The sequence below is a fragment of the Pseudophryne corroboree genome, chromosome 1 (assembly GCF_028390025.1).
Source record: "Pseudophryne corroboree isolate aPseCor3 chromosome 1, aPseCor3.hap2, whole genome shotgun sequence".
In the NCBI taxonomy this organism is placed as follows: Eukaryota; Metazoa; Chordata; class Amphibia; order Anura; family Myobatrachidae; genus Pseudophryne; species Pseudophryne corroboree.
Window position 1 is genome coordinate 1,125,840,092 of NC_086444.1, and position 25,472 is coordinate 1,125,865,563.

The window sequence follows — 25,472 nt, forward strand, 5'->3', positions numbered from 1 at the left end:
GGCAAAAATGTCGACTTACCTGCGGTAGCCGCCGAGACTAACGCATCCAGGCCATCGCCAAATAAGGCCTCACCTTTATATGGGAGAGCCTCCATGTTTCTTTTGGAATCTGCATCCACTGGCGAATCCAGAACGCCCGCCTAGCCGATACTGCCATGGTAGCGGCTTGTGAACTCAAGAGTCCAATATCCTTCATTGCTTCCAGCATGTAGGCGGCAGCATCCTTGATATTCCCTAACTTAAGGAGTATCTCACCTTTATCAATCATGTCAATTTCTGATGACACGCTTTCTGACCATTTTCCAATATCGCGACTCACCCATGCGCAGGCAATAGTGGGCCTGAGCAGTGTACCATTGGTAACATAAATGGATTTCAATGTCGTTTCCATTTTGCGGTCTGTCTGCTCTTTAAGAGAAGCTGTGCCAGGAGCAGGGAGAATTACCTTCTTTGTCAACCTGGAAAGTGCACTGTCTAACACAGGGGGTGACTCCCATTTTTTCCTGTCTTCAGCCGGGAAAGGATAAGCTATGTGAATCCTTTTGGGAATACGACATTTTTTATCAGGATTCACCCACATCCCTTCAAACAGAGCATTTAGTTCGTGTGAAGGAGGGAACGTGACTTTGGATTTCATTTCCTTACATAAATAAGCCTTCTCCTGAGGTACAGGAGTGGTTTCTGTAACCTCCAACACGTCCCATATAGCCACAATCATATATTGTATACTTTTTGCCAATTTATGATCTATCTCTCTGGATTCACTATCGTCAACACAAGAATCAGAATCCGTGTCGGTATCAGTGTTTACAACATTTGCAAATGGTCTCTTAAGTGACCCAGAGGGGCCGCCCGCATAAGGAATAACAGCATCCTGAAAAATCACATCTTCCACAGATTTTCTCCAGCATGCAGCCTTAGATTCAGACTTATCTAATCTACGGTTAATCAGATGCATACTGTCACGTAGCTCTTTCACCCATGCAGGCTCTCGGTGTGCCGGTAGCGCCACCACATTACAACTCTGTGTCCCTAAAATGGCTTCCTCCGGGGAGGAGCTCCCTGCCTCAGACATGCCTCACACATGTACAGCACACTCACAGACACTCTGGGACTTATTTTGGGGACAGACCCACAGTAAAATCTGTCAGAGGGACACAGGATAGGAGCAGCCAGTTCACAAACCCAGCACCAGTATTGCCTGTGAACACAGAACGTCCACAGGTCAACAGCACTTTTAAATAGTAATATACACTATCAAATGCACCACAATCACTTTGTGCCCCCCCTTAATAGCACCCTGTACTTGTCAGAAGTGGAAGAGAGGATCAGCGTGTTCTCTGCAGCCTGAGGAGAGAGAGAAAATGGCGCTGAGTAGTGTGCTGGCTGCCTGAGGAAGAAGCTATGCCCCCACAATGGCGCGTCCTTACACTCAGTAAACTACATAATATTTATACTGGCGGGGGCAGGGCTGTGCCCGTGGCATCGTATGCCCCCTTTTAGCCAGTTTTGAGGTATTTATCTTGCTGGCAAGGGCCCCCCCCCCCCGTGCCCAGCACCCTGCAGTGCCTGTGTGTGTGGGCAGCAATGGCGCGCTGCGCTCCCGCCAGCCACTCCACACCTCAGTTGTCACTTACTTGATTGAAGATCATTCTTCTCATACTCACCTGTCTTTTGACTTCTGGCTCTGCGAGGGGGATGACGGCGTGCTGTGGAAGTGAGCATCTAGACACGGCAAGCATTCAGTACCCTTCCGGAGCTAATGGTGCCCTGTCAGCCAGAAGCAGAGCCATGAAACACTTTAGGAAGTTGGTTCTGCTTCTGCCCCCTCAGTCCCACGAAGCAGGGAGTCTGATGCCAGCAGATCTCCCTGAAAATAAAAAACCTAACATAAGTCTTTTCAGAGAAACTCAGTAGAGCTCCACAGAGTGTATCACTGACCTGGTTTGAAAGTGTTGTGGACTCGAGGTTTCTTCCGGTGACCGGGAAAAGGAACCGCTACTGGGTCGCAGTAGAGATGGCCGGATGTAGGTCTTCCTCATACAGGATTAGGACGGTAGGCAGGAGGCACGGGTGAATGCTTGAAGGTCTCCTGAAAGACAAGACTTGTAAAGGTGCTGATGAATTGGTGGAGAGTACCAAAAGCTTACTGTGAGCGATGTTGGGGTGCTGGAGGCACTGAGGTGCTGGAGGCACCGAAATGCTAGAGTTATTGAGGTGTTTGAAGGCGCTGAGGCGCTTAGAGACGTTGAGATGCTTGGAGGCACAGTGGTGCTGGAGGCACGAAGGTGCCGAGTGCTGAGGCACGGAGGTGCTGAGTGCTGAGGCACGGAGGTGCTGAGACACGGAGGTGCTGAGGCACGGAGGTGCTGAGTGCTGAGGCACGGAGGTACTGAGGCACGGAGATGCTGAGGCACGGAGATGCTGAGTGCTGAGGCACGGAGGTACTGAGGCACGGAGGTGCTGAGTGCTGAGGCACGGAGGTGCTGAGGCACGGAGGTGCTGAGTGCTGAGGAACGGAGGTGCTGAGGAACGGAGGTGCTGAGGAACGGAGGTGCTGAGGCACGGAGATGCTGAGGCACGGAGATGCTGAGGCACGGAGGTGCTGGGAAGCACGGAGATGCTGAGAAGCACGGAGATGCTGAGGCACGGAGGTGCTGAGTGCTGAGGCACGGAGATGCTGAGGCACGGATGTGCTGGGAAGCACGGAGATGCTGAGGCACGGAGGTGCTGGGAAGCACGGAGATGCTGAGGCACGGAGGTAACGGGAGCTCTGGAGATCACCACCACAGTCGCAGCAACGATGAATTTGAACTTCCCGCCAGGGCCTGATTGGTGGAGGTACCGATGACGTCACCCGCACCTCCCGTGGACGTCGAGCGCACACGCTGGCCAGACGGAGCGCTGGACGCCGGGAACCGCCAGCGAGACGGCCGCACGGAGACCCAGCGCGCCCGGAGGGGTAAGTATGGAGACCGCGGCGGCGCTGTGACAGAGTGCATCCAGTCTGCCTAGGCACATTTCTAAAACTGAGGTCTGGAGGAGGGGCATAAAGGGAGGAGCCAGTTCACACCCATTGAAAAGACTGTAGAGTGCACATGTCTCCTGCGGATCCTGTCTATACCCCATGGTCTTGATGTCGTCCCCAGCATCCTCTAGGACATATGAGAAAATACAAAAATTGCATACATTTCTGAGGAAAAATAGAAAAACTGTTTTAATGCTTATGATTTATGATTTATGACTGTGTGGCCAAGTTTGTGGCTGGTGGTTATCATTATGCTGCCATGATGATGGGCCTATTTTTATGTGGAGGCCTGGAGCTGTAGCTACTTCCGCCCCATTGTTAATCTGGCCCTGCACCCAGTGTGATGTGTTGGAAGCAGGAAAAATGGGCAAGTGTAAGTATCAAGGGTCATATTGTGATAGTTAGATGACAGGTCTTGTGGGATGTTCCCAGTATGCAGTGGTCATTACTAACCAAAAGTGGTCCAAGGTAGGACAACTGGTGAACAGGCGACATGGTCATGGGCGCCCAAGGCTCACTGATGTACATGGGGCGTGAAGGCTAGCCCATCTGGTCCTATATCACAGAAGTGCTACTGTAACACAAATTGCTGAAAAAATTAATATTGGCTATGAAAAAAAGGAGTCAAAATGGGAGGCAGTCAATGTCTGTCAGGATCCCAGTGGTCAGGATACCGACTCCGGAATCCCGACACCAGCTAACATACCGGCGGTTGGAGTCCTGACCGCAGGCTGGTTACCCCTCTTGGGTGGTGGTCCACGCCACCACCCGGAGGGGAATAGAAACCTGTGGTCGCCAAAGGTTGCCAACAGGCTCGAAACGTGGTGAGTGCAGCGAACCCACGAGGGGACACGCTGCGCTCACCACCAGGATCCCGGCTGCCGGTCTCCTGGCGTCGGTCTCCTGACCTCCGGGATCCCGACCGCTGGGATCTCGTACTGATCCCGTCAAAACACACACTGCACTGCAGCTTGCTGCGTATGGGCCTCAGGGCCATATTAACCCATAGCCAGGCCCCTAGGCTTCCAGTTATTTGGGGCCACCATAGCGTCCATCTCCATATCAAATTCGCAGGCATACATTTGGGAAGCAGAGCTTATGCCATCATTTACACTTTATAATACATGATGAAGTCTCCTTGTAAATGTATTATATATGTCCATACAGTGCAAGCAAAATCAGAATTGCAAGCTGATGTTACGTTGATTATACAGTTCTTATTTACCAAATTTGTCTTTAACATAAGCCAATCAAATATTAAGATATAGTCCCCTAATTGAAGGCTTCCAAACTCATGCTTATGACTATAATATCATATAGAATGTTAACATACTGTAGCTGTAAAGTTCTCACTTCTCTAATCTACTGAAACTAGCTAACCACAGTCTATCGTGATTCACTGGCATCTGTATATATTACTTCATAAAATACGGAAGTTACTGCAAAATACAAAATCTCTTCAAACATTTAGAAAATACATTTCAATGCAATGCTACTTTTATCATAAAACCTTGATTTTTCAGCTTCCATTTTGTGTTTTTGTTATCCGTATTACAGTATTCACATGGACACGGATACCAAGTTGAAATAAAGTCTGCTAACCTCTTTTCCTGACTTGTGCTGCCACATGCTTGCTGCCATTTCTTTTTGTTTTTAAATGTATAAATAGTAACTGTTTTGACGGGCCCCTAGTCCCTGTGAGACCTCTAAGCACTGATGATGCTACTTATCTGCCTACCAGTCAGAGTGCACATGCTCACCTCTGTCCACTATCGAAAGTGCTTACAATCAGGGGCGGATTGGGAACAAAAAGCGGCCCTGGAAAAATTTGTACTAGTGGCCCCACATGAGCAGCACCAGAGGTGTAAGGTCTAGCCATGGGCCATGGCAGCAGCACCCTCCCCCCAAGACTTTCCAGATAGTGGGGATGTCCAGCATCAAGGTGGAAGTTAAAAAGAAATAAAATTAAATATTATGAGCACATTATATGATACACCTTCAGAATTTAGGAAACTATATCATTCATTAGAAATATATATTTTCTTGCTTATTACACCAACCGTATCCCAATCACTATTCACTCAATCTTATATGTCAGCCAAGCAGGCAGACAGAGCATACACTAGATCATCTGCAATCACAGGCTAAGTGGCAAAGTCATTTTCATATATGCAAATTATTTAGCATCTTATTCATTATGTCTATAAAAAGGACCACATGTCCTCAAACAAAACAGGCCACATGGGGCCGTCGGCCCACCGGGAATATTCCCTGTAGGCCTTGTGGCCAATCCGCCTCTGCTTACAATGGACTCGTGAGCATCAGAACTAGACCATGGAGCAATGGAAGGAGGTGGCCTGGTCAGGTGGGGGTGCGTCATTTAAAAGGGGAAGAGCTGACACTGGGATGCACTATACTAAGAAGGCAAGTTGGCAAAGGCAGTATGATGCTCTGGGCAGTGGTCTGCTGGGGAACCTTGGGTCTTGGCATTCATGTGGATTTTACTTTGACACATACTATTAACTGAAAAACTGTTGCAGACCAAGTACACTCTTACATTGCAACAGTATTTCCTGATTGCAGTGGCCTCTTTCAGCAGGATAATGCGCCCTGCCACACTACAAACATTGTTCAGGAATGCTTTGAGGAACATACTGTAGCAAAGGCATCAATGTTTTGACGTGTAAGAATCTTGTCCAGACCACAGATACGTATACCAGGAGCACTTCCCTAAACGTGCATTCTCCACTCAGTGAAGTCCATTTGCCTGAGCACTCAGACCCATTGGGGTCAGGGCAGAGTTGCTAGAAAGGGCATAAACTACTCAAAAGAAACAGTGCATGGAAACATAGCATATATACGTACATAAGAACTGTACATATCAATAGATGTATCCAGCTACACATCAACAGAATATGGGCCTGATGTACTCCAAGTCATCATCATTGCCTGCAGTATACTCAATGCTTGCTGGTCTGCATGGCTCGCATTTGCATGACCATGGCCTTACAGAGCATGTCCTACCTGAGAATGCCTCATACTCCCCTTGTGCCGCCTCTCTTTACGTAAGATTTAATATGAAGGTATGATGTACGTAACCTGCGCTTGGATGTGCATTGAGTGTACATGGTCCTTACAGATGTGTATTTGGTTTCTGTGCAAATTTAGGCAAGATGTGTATTGCAAACTGGTGTTCTACTCACTCTGCCTCAGCCCCATTGTGGAGGGCGGCCAACATCCCTGTGCGAAACACAACACATTGCATTATATTTGCACCATGCGGCTGACGCATCTGCAGAAGGTTCACCAACGGGCAGCGGCAGCCTACTCACTACCTTATGTTAATACAAGTATCCCCCAGGTCAATGGCGACTATCGCACAACCACATGCGGATGGCCACGCTGCCCACTGATATTCTGTCCGCAGCTGTCAATCTTATTATCTGAACTTGCACCGACACTATGCTGAGTGCAAAAGATCCCTGACAAATAGGTGTCCCATCTGCACAAGCTAACAATGTGCACAGTAGTCGGCCTACAGACCCAGGACCCTCCCAGGAGACAGATCAGCTCCACACAAATCGCATGGTACCCACCCAGTTGCCGCCCAGTAATGTCTATAACACTGAAAGAGTGATCTGTTGATGGATGGATGAAACCGTCCACTCTTTCAATCCTTGTGTTTTGGGTGTTTATATGGTGCGGCACATGTGCCCCCTGTGATGGCTTTCAGAATCAGTTTATTGCCAAGTATATCAGTACAAAATACACAATACACAAGGAATTGGTTTCCGATAGCTACAGCTCCCATACAGCATATAATATAACAAAAAGAAAAAACATAAAGGAAGAAGAACATGTGACGTATGACTAAAATACACAAGTAGAGATCTGAATATGAGAGTAATCCTGTCACGAACCGGGTAACTGGACATCAGTATTTACCTTTCAAGTGTCTCCTGAGGCTGGCCCAGCGTTCCAGGGCGGGATCCCATCTGCGTTGTCAGCGTGTGGGACGCTGATGTCTTCACTTCACATCTCCTCCCTGTGATCCCGCAGCGATGTCACGGCAGCCTCATAAGTTTAGATTCCAAGAATGGCGTCTCCTGCCCTCCGCGGCCTCTGCCGCCATTACTACTGTTTCTCGTATGGAATATTCAGAGATGGCGTCTCCTGCCCTCCGCAGCCTCTGCCGCCATTACTACTGTTTCTCATGTGGAATATTCAAAGATGGCGTCTCCTGCCCTCCGCGGGCTCTGCCGCCATTACTACTGTTTCTCATGTGGAATATTCAAAGATGGCGTCCTCTGCCCTCCGCGGCCTCCGCCGCCATTGCTGTTGTTCCCACATGGAATTACAAACACACTTTCCCTCCAAAGGCTAACATGGGTGCAGCCATGTTTTATCATTCACATGTTGTTGCTTCGTCCTATCCGCTGCGCTCTGGACTCTGCGTAATCAGCCAGCCAATGCCTGCTTCCCAGCAGGTATAAATATCCTGGTCCTGGGCTGAAAAGATGTCAGTGCTTTGGTTGTCATACCCAGTGATACAAGTCTCTCCTGTTTGTGGAGGTTTAGCTTTGTTCCAGGTTTTCCAACTCCTGTATTCAGCTCCACTAGAGACCCGCACCAGCTACCATCTGGCGGCGCAGCCTGACTCTGCAAGTGTCCCAGCATTGCATCCAGCAATTGGCAGTGATCAAGTACCGGCTTCCAGCTTCCAGCGGTGTTTCACCTTGCCAGTCACCATCGGTGTTCCATCATCGATCTCCAGTCACCATCGGCGTTCCATCATCGATTTCTAGTCACCATCGGTATTCCATCATCGATCTCCAGTCACCATCGGTGTACCATCATCGATCTCCAGTCACCATCGGTGTTCCATCCTCGATCTCCAGTCACCATCAGTGCTCTGTCATCGATCCCCAGCATCACCAGTGTTCTTCAATTGATCTTCTGCTGCATTGGTGTTTTAACTTCAATTTACAGTTCTCTATTGGTGCTCCTTCCTGCGAACTCTCGTCAGTGAGTTCAGTAGCACCCTCACCACCTGTGTCGGTTCCATAAGGCATTCCTGGCAGTTCACAAGTGCTCATCTCATTCAGCATTCTATCAGCATCTCCAGCTTCCAGTGTGTCATCTACTGATCATTCCCTACGCATAACATCAATACAGCGGGTAGCTGTTTGTCTGGACTTATCATCTCCAGGTCTTCCAAGACGGTATAGTTTGATACCATTCTCAACAGCATCCTATTATTCCTGTTGCTAAGGAACTGTTTTGCTAATATTATGCTTCAACTCCATATTGCTGAGCACCTCTGTCTTCCTTGAACTGTAAATGTGCAAGTGAACTGTGTTTAATAAACATCTTAAACTTGGTCACGCCTTCGGGCATCTGTGGTAAAGGTATCCTGCATGTCCAAGAACCCTATACTGCCTCCTAAGTTCATGTACACCTCAGCCCCTACAACTGAGACTTCCTCTGGTCAGCCCCAGCCCTCAGTTGTGACAGTAAGCACTGATCTATTGAATCCGGCCGGAGACCAGGTCCAAGCGACCGGGCCGATGCAAGAACTTGCAGCCTGGCTTGAACATCAGGAGGCTGCACAGGGCCATGTGATTCGCTGTCTCCAGGACCTCTCCTCTCGGCTGGATGGGATACAAACAACCCTCCGTGGTTCAGGGGCGTCCAGTGTGCCGACATCAGTCTCCTCTGATATCCTCTGGCTACGTCAGGGGACACGAACAGTCGGTCAATATCTGGTTCAGTTCCAGATCCTAGCGTCTGAACTTTCCTGGAATGATGACGCTTTTTATGCAGCCTTCTGGCATGGGTTATCCGAACGAATCAAGGATGAGCTCGCTACTAGAGACTTACCTCCAAAATTAAACGAGCTCATATCTCTCTGCACCAAAGTCGATCTGCGGTTCCGTGTAAGGGCAATTGAGCGAGGAAGGTCCACATTTCCTAAGAATTCTACTGTTCCTTCTCCTCGTCAGTCATCTCCGCCCAAGGATTAGCCCATGCAGATTAACCATTCTCGTCTGTCGCCTGCAGAGCATAGAAGACGTCTGTCTGAACATCTATGTCATCAACGCTTGCCCAAAGCATCCGGGAAACTCCAAATCCTAGCCCGCCAAGGAGAGGGCCGGCTAGGAGTAATGAATCCCTCTCCAGCTTCATGTGATTGTAATCTTCCAGTTTCGCTTCAAGCTGCTCAGTGCTTCAGGAACCTCATTGCTCTGTTGGACACTGGAGTAGTTGGGAACTTCATGACTGAGGAATACGTTAAGCGGTGGTCCCTACCCACCGAGAGACTTTCGTCTTCCATATCCTTGACTACCGTGGATGGCAGCAGGATTTCTGATGCAGTCATTGTCTCCAAGACCCTGCCTATCCGTCTGAAGGTAGGAGCTCTTCACTCCGAACTGATTTCTTTCCTGGTAATTCCAAAAGCCACACATCCTGTGGTTTTAGGCCTTCCATGGCTTCCTCTCCATAACCCTCAAATTGATTGGGGTACTACGCATATCCTGGCATGGAGTCCTTTCTGCTCCAAGACCTGTCTTCAGAAAGTACTTCCAGTGTGTACATCTTCTTCCAAGTCTTCTGATGTTCCGCCTCCTCCATACCGAGATTTCACAGACGTTTTTAGTTAGTCCTCCGCAGGTATTCTTCCCCCTCATAGGGAGTGGGATTATCCTATTGATCTCATCCCAGGGAAGACTCCAACTCGGGGATGCACGTATCCGTTGTCTCTACCTGAAACCCACTCAATGGAGGAATACATCAAAGAGAACCTTGCCAAAGGGTTTATCCGGCCTTCGTCCTCTCCAGCTGGCGCAGGATTCTTCTTCGTAAAGAAGAAAGACGGTGGCCTGCGACCTTGTATTGAATACCGTGGGTTGAACGACATCACAGTGAAAAATCGGTACCCTCTACCTCTTATCACCGAGTTGTTTGACCATGTCAGTGGAGCCACTATCTTTTCTAAGTTAGACCTGAGGGGTGCATACAACCTCATCCGGATCCGGAAGGGTGACGAGTGGAAGACCGCATTTAACACCCGTGACGGACATTACGAGTACCTCGTCATGCCTTTTGGACTCAGTAACGCTCCAGCTGTGTTTCAACACTTCGTGAATGAGATCTTCCGAGATATCCTCTACCGACATGTTGTGGTCTACCTCGATGATATTCTCATCTTCGCTAATGCTCTAGAGGAACATCGCTTCTGGGTCAAGGAAGTCCTGTCTCGTCTCCATGCCAACCATCTTTATTGTAAGATGGAGAAATGTGTCTTCGAAGTCAAATCTATTCCGTTTCTAGGTTACATTGTGTCCGGTTCCAGACTAGAGATGGATCCTGAGAAACTCCAAGCTATCCGTGATTGGCCGATACCCACAACACTCAAGAGTGTCCAGAGATTCCTAGGGTTTGCCAACTACTACAGGAAGTTTATTCGGGACTTGTCTACTATTGTGGTGCCTTTCACCGCCCTTACCAAAAAGGGTGCCAATCCTTCCAAGTGGCCGGAAGAAGCTACTCAAGCTTTCCATCTTCTGAAACAAAAGTTTGTCTCTGCTCCAGTCCTGAAACAGCCAGATACCAGCTCGCCCTTCACCCTGGAGGTGGATGCCTCTTCCGTTGAAGTCGGTGCAATCCTGTCTCAAAGAGCCAATGATGGCCACTTACATCCTTGTGGCTTCTTCTCACGAAAGTTCTCTCCTGCCGAGCGCAATTACGCCATTGGCGATCAAGAACTTTTGGCTATTAAACTCGCTCTAGAAGAGTGGAGATATTTGCTGGAGGGAGCTTCCCATACTATCACCATTCTGACGGACCACAAGAACCTCCTGTATTTGAAATGCGCCCAATGTCTCAATCCTCGTCAAGCCAGGTGGGCACTCTTCTTTTCCAGGTTTGACTTTAAAATTCAGTTTTGTGCAGGGTCACAGAATCGCAAGGCTGATGCTCTTTCCCGCTCCTGGGAGCAAGAAAAAGAGTCTGAATCTACTGACAAGCGTCTCATTATTGATTCAGTGGCATTCTCCGCAGTGAGGATGGACTCTATGCCCCCACCAGGGAAAAGCCTCGTAAAACTGGCTCTCAGAAGGAAGCTCTTGCAATGGGCACATTCCTCTCGCTTTGCCGGACACGTGGATATTCAGAAGACCTTAGAATTAGTTTCCAGATCATACTGGTGGCCGACCCTAAAAAAGGACTTTACAGAATTTATTGCATCCTGCCCTAAGTGTGCCCATCACAAGGTACCTCACCAGTCGCCCGCTGGGCAACTGGTTCCTCTGTCTGTTCCTCACCATCCTTGGACCCATTTGTCAATGGACTTTATTACAGATCTTCCTGAAAGTAAAAAGTACAATACCATCTGAGTGGTAGTTGACCGGTTCACCAAGATGGCTCACTTTATTCCTCTCACCGGTCTTCCGTCAGCTCCCAAGATGGCTCAAGTCTTCATCCAGGAGATCTTCAGACTACATGGTCTCCCTGAAGAGATAATTTCTGACGAGGTGTCCAATTTGTAGCCAAATTCTGGCGAATTCTGTGTTTGGCACTCCAAGTCAAGTTAAAATTCTCTACTGCTTATCACCCCCAAACCAATGGGCAAACCAAGAGGGTGAATCAGGACTTGGAGGCCTTCCGCCGGATTTATGTATCCTCTTCTCAAGATGACTGGGTTCATCTTCTTCCATGGGCCGAATTTTGTCACAACAATCAGTACCATTCTTCATCTTGTGCCTCTCATCTATTCTCATGAGGTTTTAGACTAGGTGCTTACCTACAATTATCACTGCGGTGATTATATGTACATATCATTTACCTCTACTCCAATTTTGAATTTTGATTAACTCAGGCACCTTAATAATATAAATTTTTTGTAATTTTTTATGTTTTTCAGTATATTTTTCACCACAGGTGCCCATAATTTTGTATCAGGCTTATCCTGATTTTCTGTCAATATATATGTTTACTTTGTGTTCTTGAACAATTTTTTTGTATCAAACTCCTCATTACTTTTATTCGTTATTAATTAAATGTTAAGTTTTAATAAACTTATTTCAAATTTCTAAGCGTGCCCCAACACAGAGTCTTTCTTTTTTCTTCTCTTTGCTTAACCATTACTGACTCTGGGAGCACCACCAACTCAAATAATTATTTAGATGTCTTCATTAAGAATCTTTAAATTTAAACTTAGTATCGTTGGTCATTCCCTGAACAGTTTTCTACAATCTGTGTATTAATCTATGTTCATCATTACCACATTTTTCCTGTGCGGAACCAAACCAAATTTCTGTTAACGAGGTGTCCAATTTGTAGCCAAATTCTGGCGAATTCTGTGTTTGGCACTCCAAGTCAAGTTAAAATTCTCTACTGCTTATCACCCCCAAACCAATGGGCAAACCAAGAGGGTGAATCAGGACTTGGAGGCCTTCCGCCGGATTTATGTATCCTTTTCTCAAGATGACTGGGTTCATCTTCTTCCATGGGCCGAATTTTGTCACAACAATCAGTACCATTCTTCATCTTCTTCTATGCCATTCTTCACCAACTACGGGTTCCATCCAAGGTTCCAGAATTTCAACCACTTCCTGCAACATCTGTGCCTGCAGCTGATATCACGGTTCACCAGTTTTCCAAAAACTGGAAGAATGTCCGGGCAGCTCTCCTAAAAGCGTCCTCAAGGTACAAGAAGTTTGCGGATAGAAAGCGTAGAGCAATTCCTGCTCACAAGCCTGGTGATCGTGTCTGGCTGTCTACCAGAAATCTAAGACTGAAAGTCCCAAGTATGAAGTTTGCTCCTCGCTATATCGGTCCTTTCCAGATTGAGCGAGTCGTCAAGCCAGTTGCCTATAAGCTCAAGTTACCTCCATTCCTGAAGATTCCCAGGACATTTCATATTTCTCTCCTTAAACCAGTGATCCTGAATCGTTTTTATTCTGCGCTCCCCACTGCACCTAAAGTTCAGACCCAACATGGTGTCGAGTATGAGGTCGCAAGATTCTGGATTCACGCTTCCGGTACGGTTATCTCCAGTACCCGATTGATTGGAAGGGCTATGGCCCTGAGGAACGTTCCTGGACTGATGCATTGGATGTCCATGCTCCTAAATTGGTCCGAGATTTCCACGTCAGATTTCCTCTTAAGCCTAAGAAGTGTCCTGGGGCCACTCCTAAAGGGGGGGGTGCTGTCACGATCTGGGTAACTGGACATCAGTATTTACCTTTCAAGTGTCTCCTGAGGCTGGCCCAGCATTCCAGGGAGGGATCCCATCTGCGTTGTCAGCGTGTGGGACGCTGATGTCTTCACTTCACATCTCCTCCCTGTGATCCCGCAGCGATGTCACGGCAGCCTCATAAGTTTAGATTCCAAGAATGGCGTCTCCTGCCCTCCGCGGCCTCCGCCGCCATTACTACTGTTTCTCATATGGAATATTCAGAGATGGCGTCTCCTGCCCTCCGCGGCCTCTGCCGCCATTACTACTATTTCTCATGTGGAATATTCAAAGATGGCGTCCTCTGCCCTCCGCGGCTTCCGCCACCATTGTTGTTGTTCCCACATGGAATTACAAACACACTTTCCCTCCAAAGGCTAACATGGGCGCCGCCATGTTTTTCCAGTCACATGTTGTTGCTTCATCCTATCCGCTGCGCTCTGGACTCTGCGTAATCAGCCAGCCAATGCCTGCTTCCCAGCAGGTATAAATATCCTGTTCCTGGGCTGGAAAGATGTCTTTGTCCCAGCATTGCATCCAGCAATTGGCAGTGATCCAGTACCGGCTTCCGGCTTCCAGCTTCCAGTGGTGTTCCATCATCGATCTCCAGTCACCATCACCATCGGTGTTCCATCATCGATCTTCAGTCACCATCGGTGCTCTGTCATCGATCCCCAGCATCACCAGTGTTCTTCAATTTATCTTCTGCTGCATTGGTGTTTTAACTTCAATTTACAGTTCCCAGGAAGTGAGCAAGCCCTACGAGGCAAAACGCGTTTTCCAATCCAGTCACAGCGGGTTCATCGGTTCTAGCCGCAGCACAGGAAACTGCACTTCACTCTTGAGTATACTCAGGTCAGGAATTTCTATCACCCGGTTATAACTGATCCGCTGATTTCAGCCGCAGCACATGAAAGTGCATTCCTACTTTTTGTTTGGATTCAGCTATTTGCATTAATATCAGTGATCTACCTGTTATTACTGTTACTGTGTTTGGCTACAGCGGATCTATCGCCTCTAGCCGCAGCATATAAGTGCATATTTGAACGCAGTCATACTTAGACTTATATATGATTTGCACCTGTATCCTTTAGAAATTTACTCTGTACTCAGTGTGATTGTTGTTTTTAGGCCTAGCTGGTTCACTTTCCCAGCTGCAGCATTTTTGTGATTGCACCCAGGGCCGGATTAAGCCTTCGGGGGGCCCAGGGCACGTAAAACAGGGGAGCCCTCTCCCTCATATCAGTGCTGTACTAAGGCTGTGCCCACTGTGTCTGTGCCTCCTCCCCAGATCCTATACATACATAGAGACAGAGAGATATACATCGCTCTGGCACTTGGGGACTACAAGGGATTACGTGCCGGCTGCCCTCCAAATTCAAAGCCTGCAGCAGCTGTGGTATATAAAACACATCCAATGACGGACCATTACAAGAATATATTTTATATATATATATATATATATAGTGTATTTATGTCTTCTTTCGTATATAGTATATACTGTATTGTAATTTTGTGTACTCCCCTTGTATATTTTATATTAATCATCCCTATATACTTTATGCCTATCACCACCCACACTCCTTATATAGCTATCACCCCCTCTCACACACACCCCGTATATACATATGTAAATAGCCCCCTATCACACACACCCCTTATATAAATATATACCTATCACCCCTCCCCTACACACACCCCTTATACATTTTTAAATCATGATGGCACTCACTTGTAACTTTTTGGGGGAATGTTTGTGGCTGGGGGTTGTTCATCTGGGATGTGAGGTTCCATGTAAGGGCAGCACTCCTCATGCTTTGCTGATTTTGCAGGGGCAGGAGGTGGAGTTGCCAGGTTGAGACTGACGAAAGCGGGAGTGGGAGTTGGGGACAGCCGTGACTGTGCGCACTGCTATCGATTAACGCATCATAGCAGCGCCCGGTCACAGTGATTTATCTTGTAACAACCAGCGGTGGATGAGTCTGATGGGCTAAGGCAGCAACCATACCTCTCTACCTACGACCTGAGAGGTGCCGCGGAGCCTGGTCATCATGACTGCAAGCATGTGAGGGGAGGAGGAGGTGCCATTGCTGCTTGGGGAGGAGGGAGAGAACCGTGATGCTACTGCTGTTGGCTACGTGGCTTCAGGAAAAGTCAGTACGTAGCCCATTGAAGGACGATGGGCAAATGAGCGGTGCAATCGTTGGGGACGAGTTTACTTCTCCCCAGGCTCCATTGCCATCAGCAGCGCTGGGAGTGATGGTGAAGGTTGTGGTGCCTGGAGACGGGCAGAATCATTCCTAGACAGCAGCTCCAGCTGGGGGGCCCCTTGAGAGATCAGGGCCCGGGGGTACGTACCCCCTGGGCCCCCCCTTTAATCCGGCACTGATTGCACCTTGTACTAACCGATACATCTGTGGTTAACTTCACGGAGCCCTGATAGGCCCGATCATAGTTAACATTAAATGTGTGTCCTTTTGGTTACACAGTCATCCACTTGGCCATTATAGTAACATTGGCCTCTCTCCTATGTATTCAGGCATTCTGCATAGCTGATAAAAGGAAAAATTGTTCAAATATCTTTATGTCACGGATGAGCATAACCACACAGACCTATAGTATACTTTATTAGTAACTCCTTCAGCCTAAACTTTAAGATTACTCCATTTTATGTCACAAGCAAATTTGTGAGGTCTCTAATTTTTTTCACTACTTTCATTTCCGTGGACTCTCATCTATGATCCAGGGGGCACAATACCACAGTGTGGGATTTGATGTCTCCTGCCTAACATAGAAAGCAGATCCACACTTTTATTCTTGTGATCAAACTGTCACATCCTCTTATTTAGGTGCACTCTCATTGGAGTCTGACCCACCTTCTCTACTATCAAACCACACTGCTAATGCCCGATCTCGTACGATCTTGGAAGCGAAACAGTGTTGGGCTGGGTCAGTACTTGAGGAGGAGACTCACAGGGAATACCCAGTGTTGTAGATTATCAATCATTTCGTATGATGTGCTGTATGTGACACCAACAGCGGCATCACCACTTGTTTCTAAATTTTCATTAACTTTCCTCTGAGATTGTATAAAGGTCAATCTGAAGGACCAACATTAGCCCTCCAAGTATATACATAGATATAGGTCTTCAAAACAATTGTGCAGTTTCCTGACAAGCAGTATGAATTGTGTACTGCCTTGTCAAAAAGTTTAACCCTGACAGACTTACTACTCTATTGACCATATAGTGGTTTCATTAATACAGATTGTCTGTACTGGTCGGGTTGAAATGGATGTACGACTTTGAAGTGTCTACATCCTTTCTTATCTCACTCCCTGAGGCAGGACCAGAACATTTTATATATTTTCTCAATCCAATCCAATGTGCACGGAACTTACCTTGGATCATATTTTCTACAATGGGCAATTACACTGATTTTAAGGAATATCGCAATAAAGTTATGTTTTATCAGCATTACTTATGACTAATTGGATAATTATTATAAGTTAATTAGATTAATTAAGAGTGCGCCCACACAAGAGCCTTCTTTCTTCTCCCCTTTTTGACATGTACTCTTCCTGGCTCTGGGCGCACCACCAAACTGGACACAGATTTGAGGGTTTATATGTAAAATCGTCCAATTTTGGTATTTTCATATTAAATGTGTATCTTTGTATGACCAGTGCCGGGTCGCTCCTTTTTTGTTCTTGTAGTTAGAACAGTCTCTGCTGGGCTTTCCCCAGAATTCCCTCGATGTTAGACTTCCACTTAAGATCATTGGAGATTGTGGACCCCAGGAATCGGAAGGTTTTCACCACAGTTACTACATTGTCTGCAATTGTGAGTGGGGGGGATTGGAGGGGAGTGTTTCCTGAAGTCGACAATCATTTCAACTGTTTTTAGTGTTTATCTCTGGATTGAATGCCTTGCACCAGGTGGCCAGCCGCATAACCTCCCTCCTATAAGCCGACTCCTCGTCGTCTCTGATGAGTCCAATGAGCATGGTACAGTATCATCTGCAAATTTGAGGAGTTTCACAGATTTGTCTTCAGAAATGCAGTCATTGGTTTACAGTGAGAATAGGAAGGGGGAAAGAACACATCCCTAGTCGTCCTAACGCCAGAGGTGAATTTACCCATCTTGACCCGTTGTTCCCTGTTTGTTAAAAAATTCACCATCCAGGAACATAGCGTTTCTGGTACCCCTGAGCTGCGCAGTTTAGGACGGAGAATGCCTGGAATTAATAGTATTGAATGCAGAGCTGAAGTCCCCAAACAGAACCCTAGCATAGACACCTGACGAATCCAGATGCTGCATAATGAAGTGCAGACCCAGATTCATCGCATCTTCTGCTGATCTGTTTGCCCTGTAGACGAACTGCAGAGGGTCGAGGACGGTACCTGCTGTGGACTTCAGATGATTCAGTATCAGTCATTCCAGCATCTTCATCACCACCGAAGTTAGTGCAACCGGCCTGTAATTATTCAGGTTGCCGTGAGCTGAAGATTTCTTTGGTACTGGAATAATGAGCGAGCGCTTGAGACAAGCTGGGACCACACAATTTCCAAATGACAGGTTGAAAATGGCTGTGAAGACCGGGGTCAACTGTTCAGCACATGTTTTTAAAGTGGATGGAGACACGCCATCTGGGCCAGGTTCCTTCCTGGGCTTCAACCTTCTAAACAGCTTAGCCACCTCAACTGCCTCCACCTGAAGAGTGGACAGGGTACCCTGAGAGCAAGGGGTTGCATCCGCCATAGCCACCAGCACTGTGTCAGGATGAGTGGGAGTGTTGCTAGCATCATGGGACTTTTCAAATCTGCAGTAAAAGCCATTCAGTTGCTCTGCCAGCTGTTGGCTAGAGCTGGAGCAGGGAGTGGAACCCTTGCAGTTGGTGGCAGCCTTCAGACCCTTCCACAGTGATCGAGGGTCATTGTTTGAGAATTTGGTCACAAGCTTGTCAGCGTAGCGTTTCTTTGCTGCCCTGATCTCCCTAGTTAGGGTATTCCTGGTCTGTCTATACCTGATTTTATCACCACTCCTATGCGCCTCCTTCTTGGCGAAGCGTAGCATTAGCGCTGAGTCAGGCCCAAGTCCCAGTGCGAACAGGTTCTGAGGACCATTGCCAGCATGCAGATATGCGCAGGACCTGTTTGCACTGGGACTTGGGCCTGACTCAGCGCTCACGGCTCTAGATTGCTTCACTGTTGTTAATGGCCTGTGGAATGTTCTTTTTTTCCAGTACCACAATGAAATATGTAATCTCACTTTGTGAAGAGAATGAGTTAGATTCAGGACTTTGATGCCAGTTTGGCAAAACTGCACATGAGATTGAGAAATATTATCTTTGCTGTATGTTTACACGTTTTGCCTACAGAAGAACTAAATAATGCTGTTTTTTGTTTTTTATTAGGAAAAAGAAAATGCTAAAATAGAAGCCCCCATAAACATGAAAGAAGTGAAATCTAAAAAGATTGATGATCACTATAGTACTTTCTGGTGCCACCAGAGCCGGCCCTAACCAATATGATGCCCTAGGCAAGATTTTGGCTGGTGCCCCCTAGCATCACCGCTGGTTCCGCCTCTGACCTTGTACCTCTTTCCTAGCACCATCACCCCTCACCTATAGCAGTCCTTATTTTGGTATTTGTACCCCCAATATTTTAAATAGGAACAGTTCACACATTTGGCACACAGCCCAAAAAGGGGTGTGTTTTTGCTGGCAAGGGGCATGGCCACACAATAGTACCCCCAATTCCAATTACGCCACACAGTACTGCAACTTTATTCACATTTGATCATACGATAGTGTCCATAATTTATATTAAATCACACAGTAGTATTATTTTACCTTATAAACGTTACCCCTCACAGTAGAGCCCCTTATTCACATTACATCACACTGAATTGCTCCTTATTCACATTACACCACACCATATTGCTCTTTGGGGGTAATTCCAAGTTGATCGCAGCAGGAAATTTTTTAACAGTTGGGCAAAACCATGTGCACTGCAGGGGGGCAGATATAACATGTGCAGAGAGAGTTAGATTTGGGTGGGTTATTTTGTTTCTGTGCAGGGTAAATACTGGCTGCTTTACTTTTACACTGCAATTTAGATTGCAGATTTAACTCACCACACCCAAATCTATCTCTCTCTGCACACGTTATATCTGCCTCCCCTGCAGTGCACATGGTTTTGCCCAACTGCTAAAAAATTTCCTGCTGCGATCAACTTGGAATTACCCCCTTTATTCACATTAGACCATACAGTAGTGCCCTTTCTATACGTAATGCCACATAGTAGAGCACCTTATACACATAATGCCATGGAGAAGGTCAATTTGGTGCCGCACAGGACCCTAAAGAAATTTTTCTTTGTAATGGGCTCTTATAAAATTTGTCCCTTGTGAACCAACAGTGCATATACATAAGAAATGCCTGTATCGGTCTTTAAGGAGTTACTGTTGTTGGTGGTGCACCCAGAGTCAATAGTACGTGTCAAAGTTACAAAGGAAATAGAGAGACTCTGTGTTGGGGCACGCTTGAAAAACTAAAACTTAACTTTTAATTATAGTATGATAAAATTATGGTACACAATTCAACACACATATAATATATGACATATAGTATATAATATTTAAGGAGAAAGTCAAATGATTCTCACTTGCGAAGTAATAATTTAGGAGTGGCAGTTCTCCAAGTAATATTACTGTTTAAGGTGACAGTGACACCTGAGATGAAAATATTAAGATTTAAATTCAGCATAACAGAAAATTCTTCCAATGCCTATTGTAATGGTATGTCCTGGTAACGATTAATCTAAATCGTACACCATCACACTAAGGGGTATTCAATTAGTGCAGTTTCTTTCACCTAGGTGAAAAAATAGCACTTTTTGCAATTTTTTAGGGTGAATGGAGGTTCGTCCTATGCAATAGCAGGGCCATTTTTTTGCCTAGGCGAAACATTCATCAGGAGCATAAAACGTGGATCGCTGAATCCATATGTTTTCACACCTGCGCCGGCAAAAACGCAGTCCATTTTTAAAAAAAAGAAGTAAAAAGACATTGGAAAAAATGCCTTAAAAACAGGTGATAATGGCCACAATGGAATATGCAGGAAGGTGATTTTGATAGTTGTGTAATTGTCAGAGCTAATTGAATACCCCCTAACTCAGAGAACTCCTTGATATGTTTATTTTAATGAAGGACAGGAGAGTAGGACAACTAGAGCAGTGTAGCCCATAAAACAACACAATAAGAGAATGGATAACAAACATAATGTCCAAACAGCATAAATCATAAGTACACACACCTCACTGTTCTAACAATGAATACTGAAATATAGTTTCCTATCATCACCCGCTGTGGTGCCCTGTTGTGAGCAATATACATTGAGAGTAAAAGAAATGTAAATGGACACAGTATGAACTAGAAACTCAGGAACCCAGCATCACTAATAGCTCTCCTAATGTTACTCTATAGCTTTCTCAAAGGTAATAGTACAATCACAGTAATGAATTAGGGCTAGCAATTTGCACTGGAATGAACACAGAACAGAAATATCCAATGTGATAATGTAGAACTGTGAAACTTGTAGCGGATGTACTGTAATGTACACTTGTTGTGCCCAGGTCTATAACAATGCTTAATGCTTCTTAAATAACTGCAAAAACCTACAACTCTTCTACACTGTGATTGCAGAGTTTATTAGAATTATTCTGATTACCAGTGCTTAGTACTATTGAGTGTGCATCTGCATTTTGTTTTGTCTGTGTGCAACTATAAGTCTCAGCATGATAGCACTTCTTATTATCTTTGTATCTTTGTAATTAGGGCGTGCAGCCCAAGGTCCCCCCATATAGTCTATATGTGTACAATTGAAGACCGAGACTCCTTCATCTTGGATTAGCATGCCCCCCACCTGCCCTGGGGTGTTTTTAATTAGCATGGATCGCTGGTTTAACTTTTGTCGAAGTCACAAATATTACATAGAGAGAACATACAGACTCCACACATTATGAGTCGCTATGCTTGCAAGTAAGGGTAGCGAACACAGCAATATATGGTAACATATGCATTTACACAGACATGCCATAAAGATAGATTCGACACATATTTCATGCAGCACATAAATTGAACATATCAAGCACCAGACATCATAATGTTTTAAATTATATAATGGAGTAACGTCATGTATGTTTATTATTGGAGCGGAGCAAGATGGACATGTCGTGCTTGGTGTCAAAGTAACCAGATTAATGTGTAGATTCATTTGATGCCTGTTATTAAGTTGTAGCACATTGCCATGATTAGTTATGATTGAATGTAGGAATATAAAGCCACAATTCTGATGAGAACAATGGACATTCAATTTAAAGCATGTGATGGACAGGAAACTCAGGCCAGCCCTTTTGATGTCTTCAAGGCTTGCATATGAACTGACCAATGACTCATCATGAATGAGAAAGTTCCCTCCCCTAGACCAGTAACAAGAGATTTGTATATGCCCCCAAGAGACTCAGTGTATTGCTGAACACACACACACACACACACACACACACACACACACAGACAGAGATGGCGCTTCTTGTCCCAGATGATGGTGGAGATGATGTCTGTCCAGTGGCTGCATGATTTTACTGAGAGAGAGAGAGAGTGATATGGAGTGGAGACTTTATTTGAGCAAAATATGGTAATTGTATTGCTGGCCGTGTCTATAATGAATTAGTTTGTAATAACTGCTTACTGTATAAATTGTAACCATGTAACTATATATATATACTGTACATTGTGATATATTGAATACATATCCTTTTAATAACAAATATATACATCAATGAGCTTTGAAACTCAGATAATGTGTGGGTGTATTGTTTCCTCTTATGGGATGTAGTGTTTTTGCGATATATAGCGCACATTCATAGCACATGGTAATAAGATGCGCAGGCGTCCACAGTATATATTAGAGCTGGCATTTTAAATATTTGTTAGATAGCAATTTGACTTTTACACTTTCTACAGAGTTACATATATACAATTTGTCAGTTTTAGGGACGAGTTTGGGGTACGGGGTCCTCTGGGTTGGTGTAACCTGGCTTCTTTGGAGCATCATATTATAGTTCTTACTCTAACACCCTTTTAGCATTATAGTGCTTAATCTAGCACTTTTTTCTACCAATGTGACACCTTTTAAAATTCTCATTATTACTACTCGCCTATGAAACACGCTTAACACATAGCTGCTTATGTAAGACTTACTTATGTAACACTTATTAACAGTTAAACCTCTCACTACTGTGATGCCTCATTGGCCTGTGATGACCCGGGGGGTTCAATGCCCTGGACTTGATCTTTAGTGTTAGGAACCCACCAGATGAGATCACCTGGCCGGGGCTGGTGGGCTCATGTTTTTGCCCAAAATTATGGTTAGCGCCTGAATTTTGCTCTGTTAGATTGCAGAGTTTATTATAATTATTCTGATTAGCAGTGCTTAGTACAGTAGTATAGAGTGTACATCTGCATTTTCTCTTTTTTCTGTGGGACACACCCCATATTCTATTAGGCATGTATTCACACATCATATTGTTAAGCAATACATTACAATGCTTATAAAGATGGTTACCGTTGGTGTGTTTGGAAAATTAAGGCTTGGACTTTTCAAAGGGAATGCATGAATCCAGCACTTAGGAGAGAATTTTTGTTGGGTCTTCCTGAGACATTTGGCGGGGTGTAATGGAGTCCGAGATTGCCAAAGGTACGGAATGCTGGCCAGTCTCAGACTTTACTTACTCAAGCTGCGCCCATATAGATTTGGGCCATTCAGCTGAAAGAAAGGAACAATTCATATTTATTGATTGAGGTTTTATTAGCTAACTCTATGGCTCCTACTTTAGCCTAGACATTGAGAATACCTGTTGTATTACGCTAGCATCATATAGGTAATTTCTAGTTGGTTTCGACTGGTGTTTCTATTGAATACTCTGCCTTCTATGATTTATCAGCATGGCATCGTTAATGATGTCTTCTGATTAATCAGAAGATATTGCAACCGACCCGCAGGAGCACGCGATCGCAGGTATACTCTGCACGATCTGGATGATATGTCATTCTGATTTGCCTGGAAACAACGTATCGCACCAATGCCATCCTGGTGTGTACCTGGCATAACTATTATTTTTCAAACATATGACAGTAAGGAGCTGATTGGCTGGAGCACCATTTAAGATTAGCAACAAGTGATAACAAGAATATCACTTGTGGTTAAATCTGCCCTTTACTTTATCAAACTTCACCTGAGGCAAGACATTGTATCTATGTAGTAAATAGGTAAGTTATGTTTTTGCTTACAACTCATTAATGCTGTCGTTTTTTAATAGGAGAAAGAAAATGCTATAATGGGCACACCCATAAAAGTGAAGGAAGGGAAACCTAAAAAGGTAAATGATCACATTACTACTTTGTGGGGGTTTAAAAAAAAAAAAAAAAAGATAGAACATTGTAAAAGCACGTCTACATTTGTTGTAACCTGTAAGAAAGTATGGGATCCGGTGTTTGGGTCGACTGCACTTAGGTTGACACTCATTAGGTCGACCACTATTGGTCAACATGCATTAGGTTGACATGGTCTATATGTCGACATGTCAGAAGGTCGACATGAACAAGGCTGACATGGAAAAAGGTCTTCATGAGTTTTAAATTTTTTGAACTTTTTCATACTTTACGATCCACATGGACTACGATTGGGAATAGCAACCTTGCCCGAGCCATGTGAGGGGGCATGGTGCACTAATTGGGGTTCCCGGTCACTTTACCAATAGTGGTCGACATAATGACTGTCGACCTAGTTACTATCGACCCTATGATCCACACCCCAAAATATAGGGTACAGCAGTAACATGGAGCCCTCATTGTTGGAATGAGGGCTACAAATCATTGATGCATGCATTGTAATTACATTCATACATCTGTACTTGGTATCTGTATGTTTTTTTCTCGATATAGCATTGTCACTTTCTCACTAAAAGTTAGTTGTGTATAAGTTTGTGCAAATGGGAGGTAAGAGAACAGGGGATATGGGGCCTACTTCAGACCTGATCGCAAAAGCAAAATCTTTCTTTAATGGGCAAAACCATGGGGGTCATTCCGAGTTGTTCGCTCGTTATTTTTTTCTCGCAACGGAGCGATTAGTCGCTAATGCGCATGCGCAATGTCCGCAGTGCGACTGCGCCAAGTAAATTTGCTATGCAGTTAGGTATTTTACTCACGGCATTACGAGGTTTTTTCTTCGTTCTGGTGATCGTAATGTGATTGACAGGAAGTGGGTGTTTCTGGGCGGAAACTGGACGTTTTATGGGAGTGTGCGAAAAAACGCTACCGTTTCTGGGAAAAACGCGGGAGTGGCTGGAGAAACGGAGGAGTGTCTGGGCGAACGCTGGGTGTGTTTGTGACGTCAAACCAGGAACGAAACTGACTGAACTGATCGCAGATGCCGAGTAAGTCTGGAGCTACTCAGAAACTGCTAAGAAGTGTCTATTCGCAATTCTGCTAATCTTTCGTTCGCAATTTTGATAAGCTAAGATTCACTCCCAGTAGGCGGCGGCTTAGCGTGTGCAAAGCTGCTAAAAGCAGCTTGCGTGCGAACAACTCGGAATGACCCCCCATGTGCACTGCAGGTGGGGCAGATATAACATTTGCAGAGAGAGTTAGATTTGGGTGGGTTATTTTATTTCTGTGCAGGGTCAATACTGGCTGCTTTATTTTTACACTGCAAATTAGATTGCAGATTGAACTCACCACACCCAAATCTATCTCTCTCTGCACATGTTATATCTGCCTCCCCTGCAGTGCACATGGTTTTGTCCAATTGCTAAAAAATTTCCTGCTGCGATCAACTTGGAATTACCCCCCATGTGCACTGCAGGGGGAGGGGGGGGGGGGGGGGGGGGGCAGATGTAACATGTGCAGAGAGAGTTAGATTTGGGTGGGTTATGTTGTTTCTGTGCAGGGTAAGTACTGGCTGCTTTATTTTACACTGCAATTTAGATTTCAGTTTGAACACACCCCACCCAAATCTAACTCTCTCTGCACATGTTACATCTGCCCCACCTGCACTGCCCATTAGAGAAAAAGATTGCTGTTACGATCAGATCTGAATTAGGCCCATGGTTACGGAAACCAATTAGGGTCTGGCTCACCAGCACTG

At 45.5% G+C, this 25,472-nt stretch overlaps 1 protein-coding gene and 1 pseudogene across 4 annotated transcripts in view; both read left to right on the forward strand.

The window, feature by feature from the left end:
- The window catches only part of SLC2A9 (solute carrier family 2 member 9), a 724,331-nt gene that overhangs the window by 12,212 nt on the left and 686,647 nt on the right, over window positions 1-25,472 (forward strand). For all 4 annotated transcript variants that reach the window (XM_063923094.1, XM_063923104.1, XM_063923114.1 and 1 more), the window contains exon 2: window positions 23,647-23,706. In XM_063923094.1, coding sequence (XP_063779164.1) covers window positions 23,647-23,706 — 60 coding nt within the window. The remainder of the gene's footprint in view (window positions 1-23,646; window positions 23,707-25,472) is intronic.
- Window positions 16,145-16,263, forward strand: LOC134949786 (5S ribosomal RNA; annotated as a pseudogene).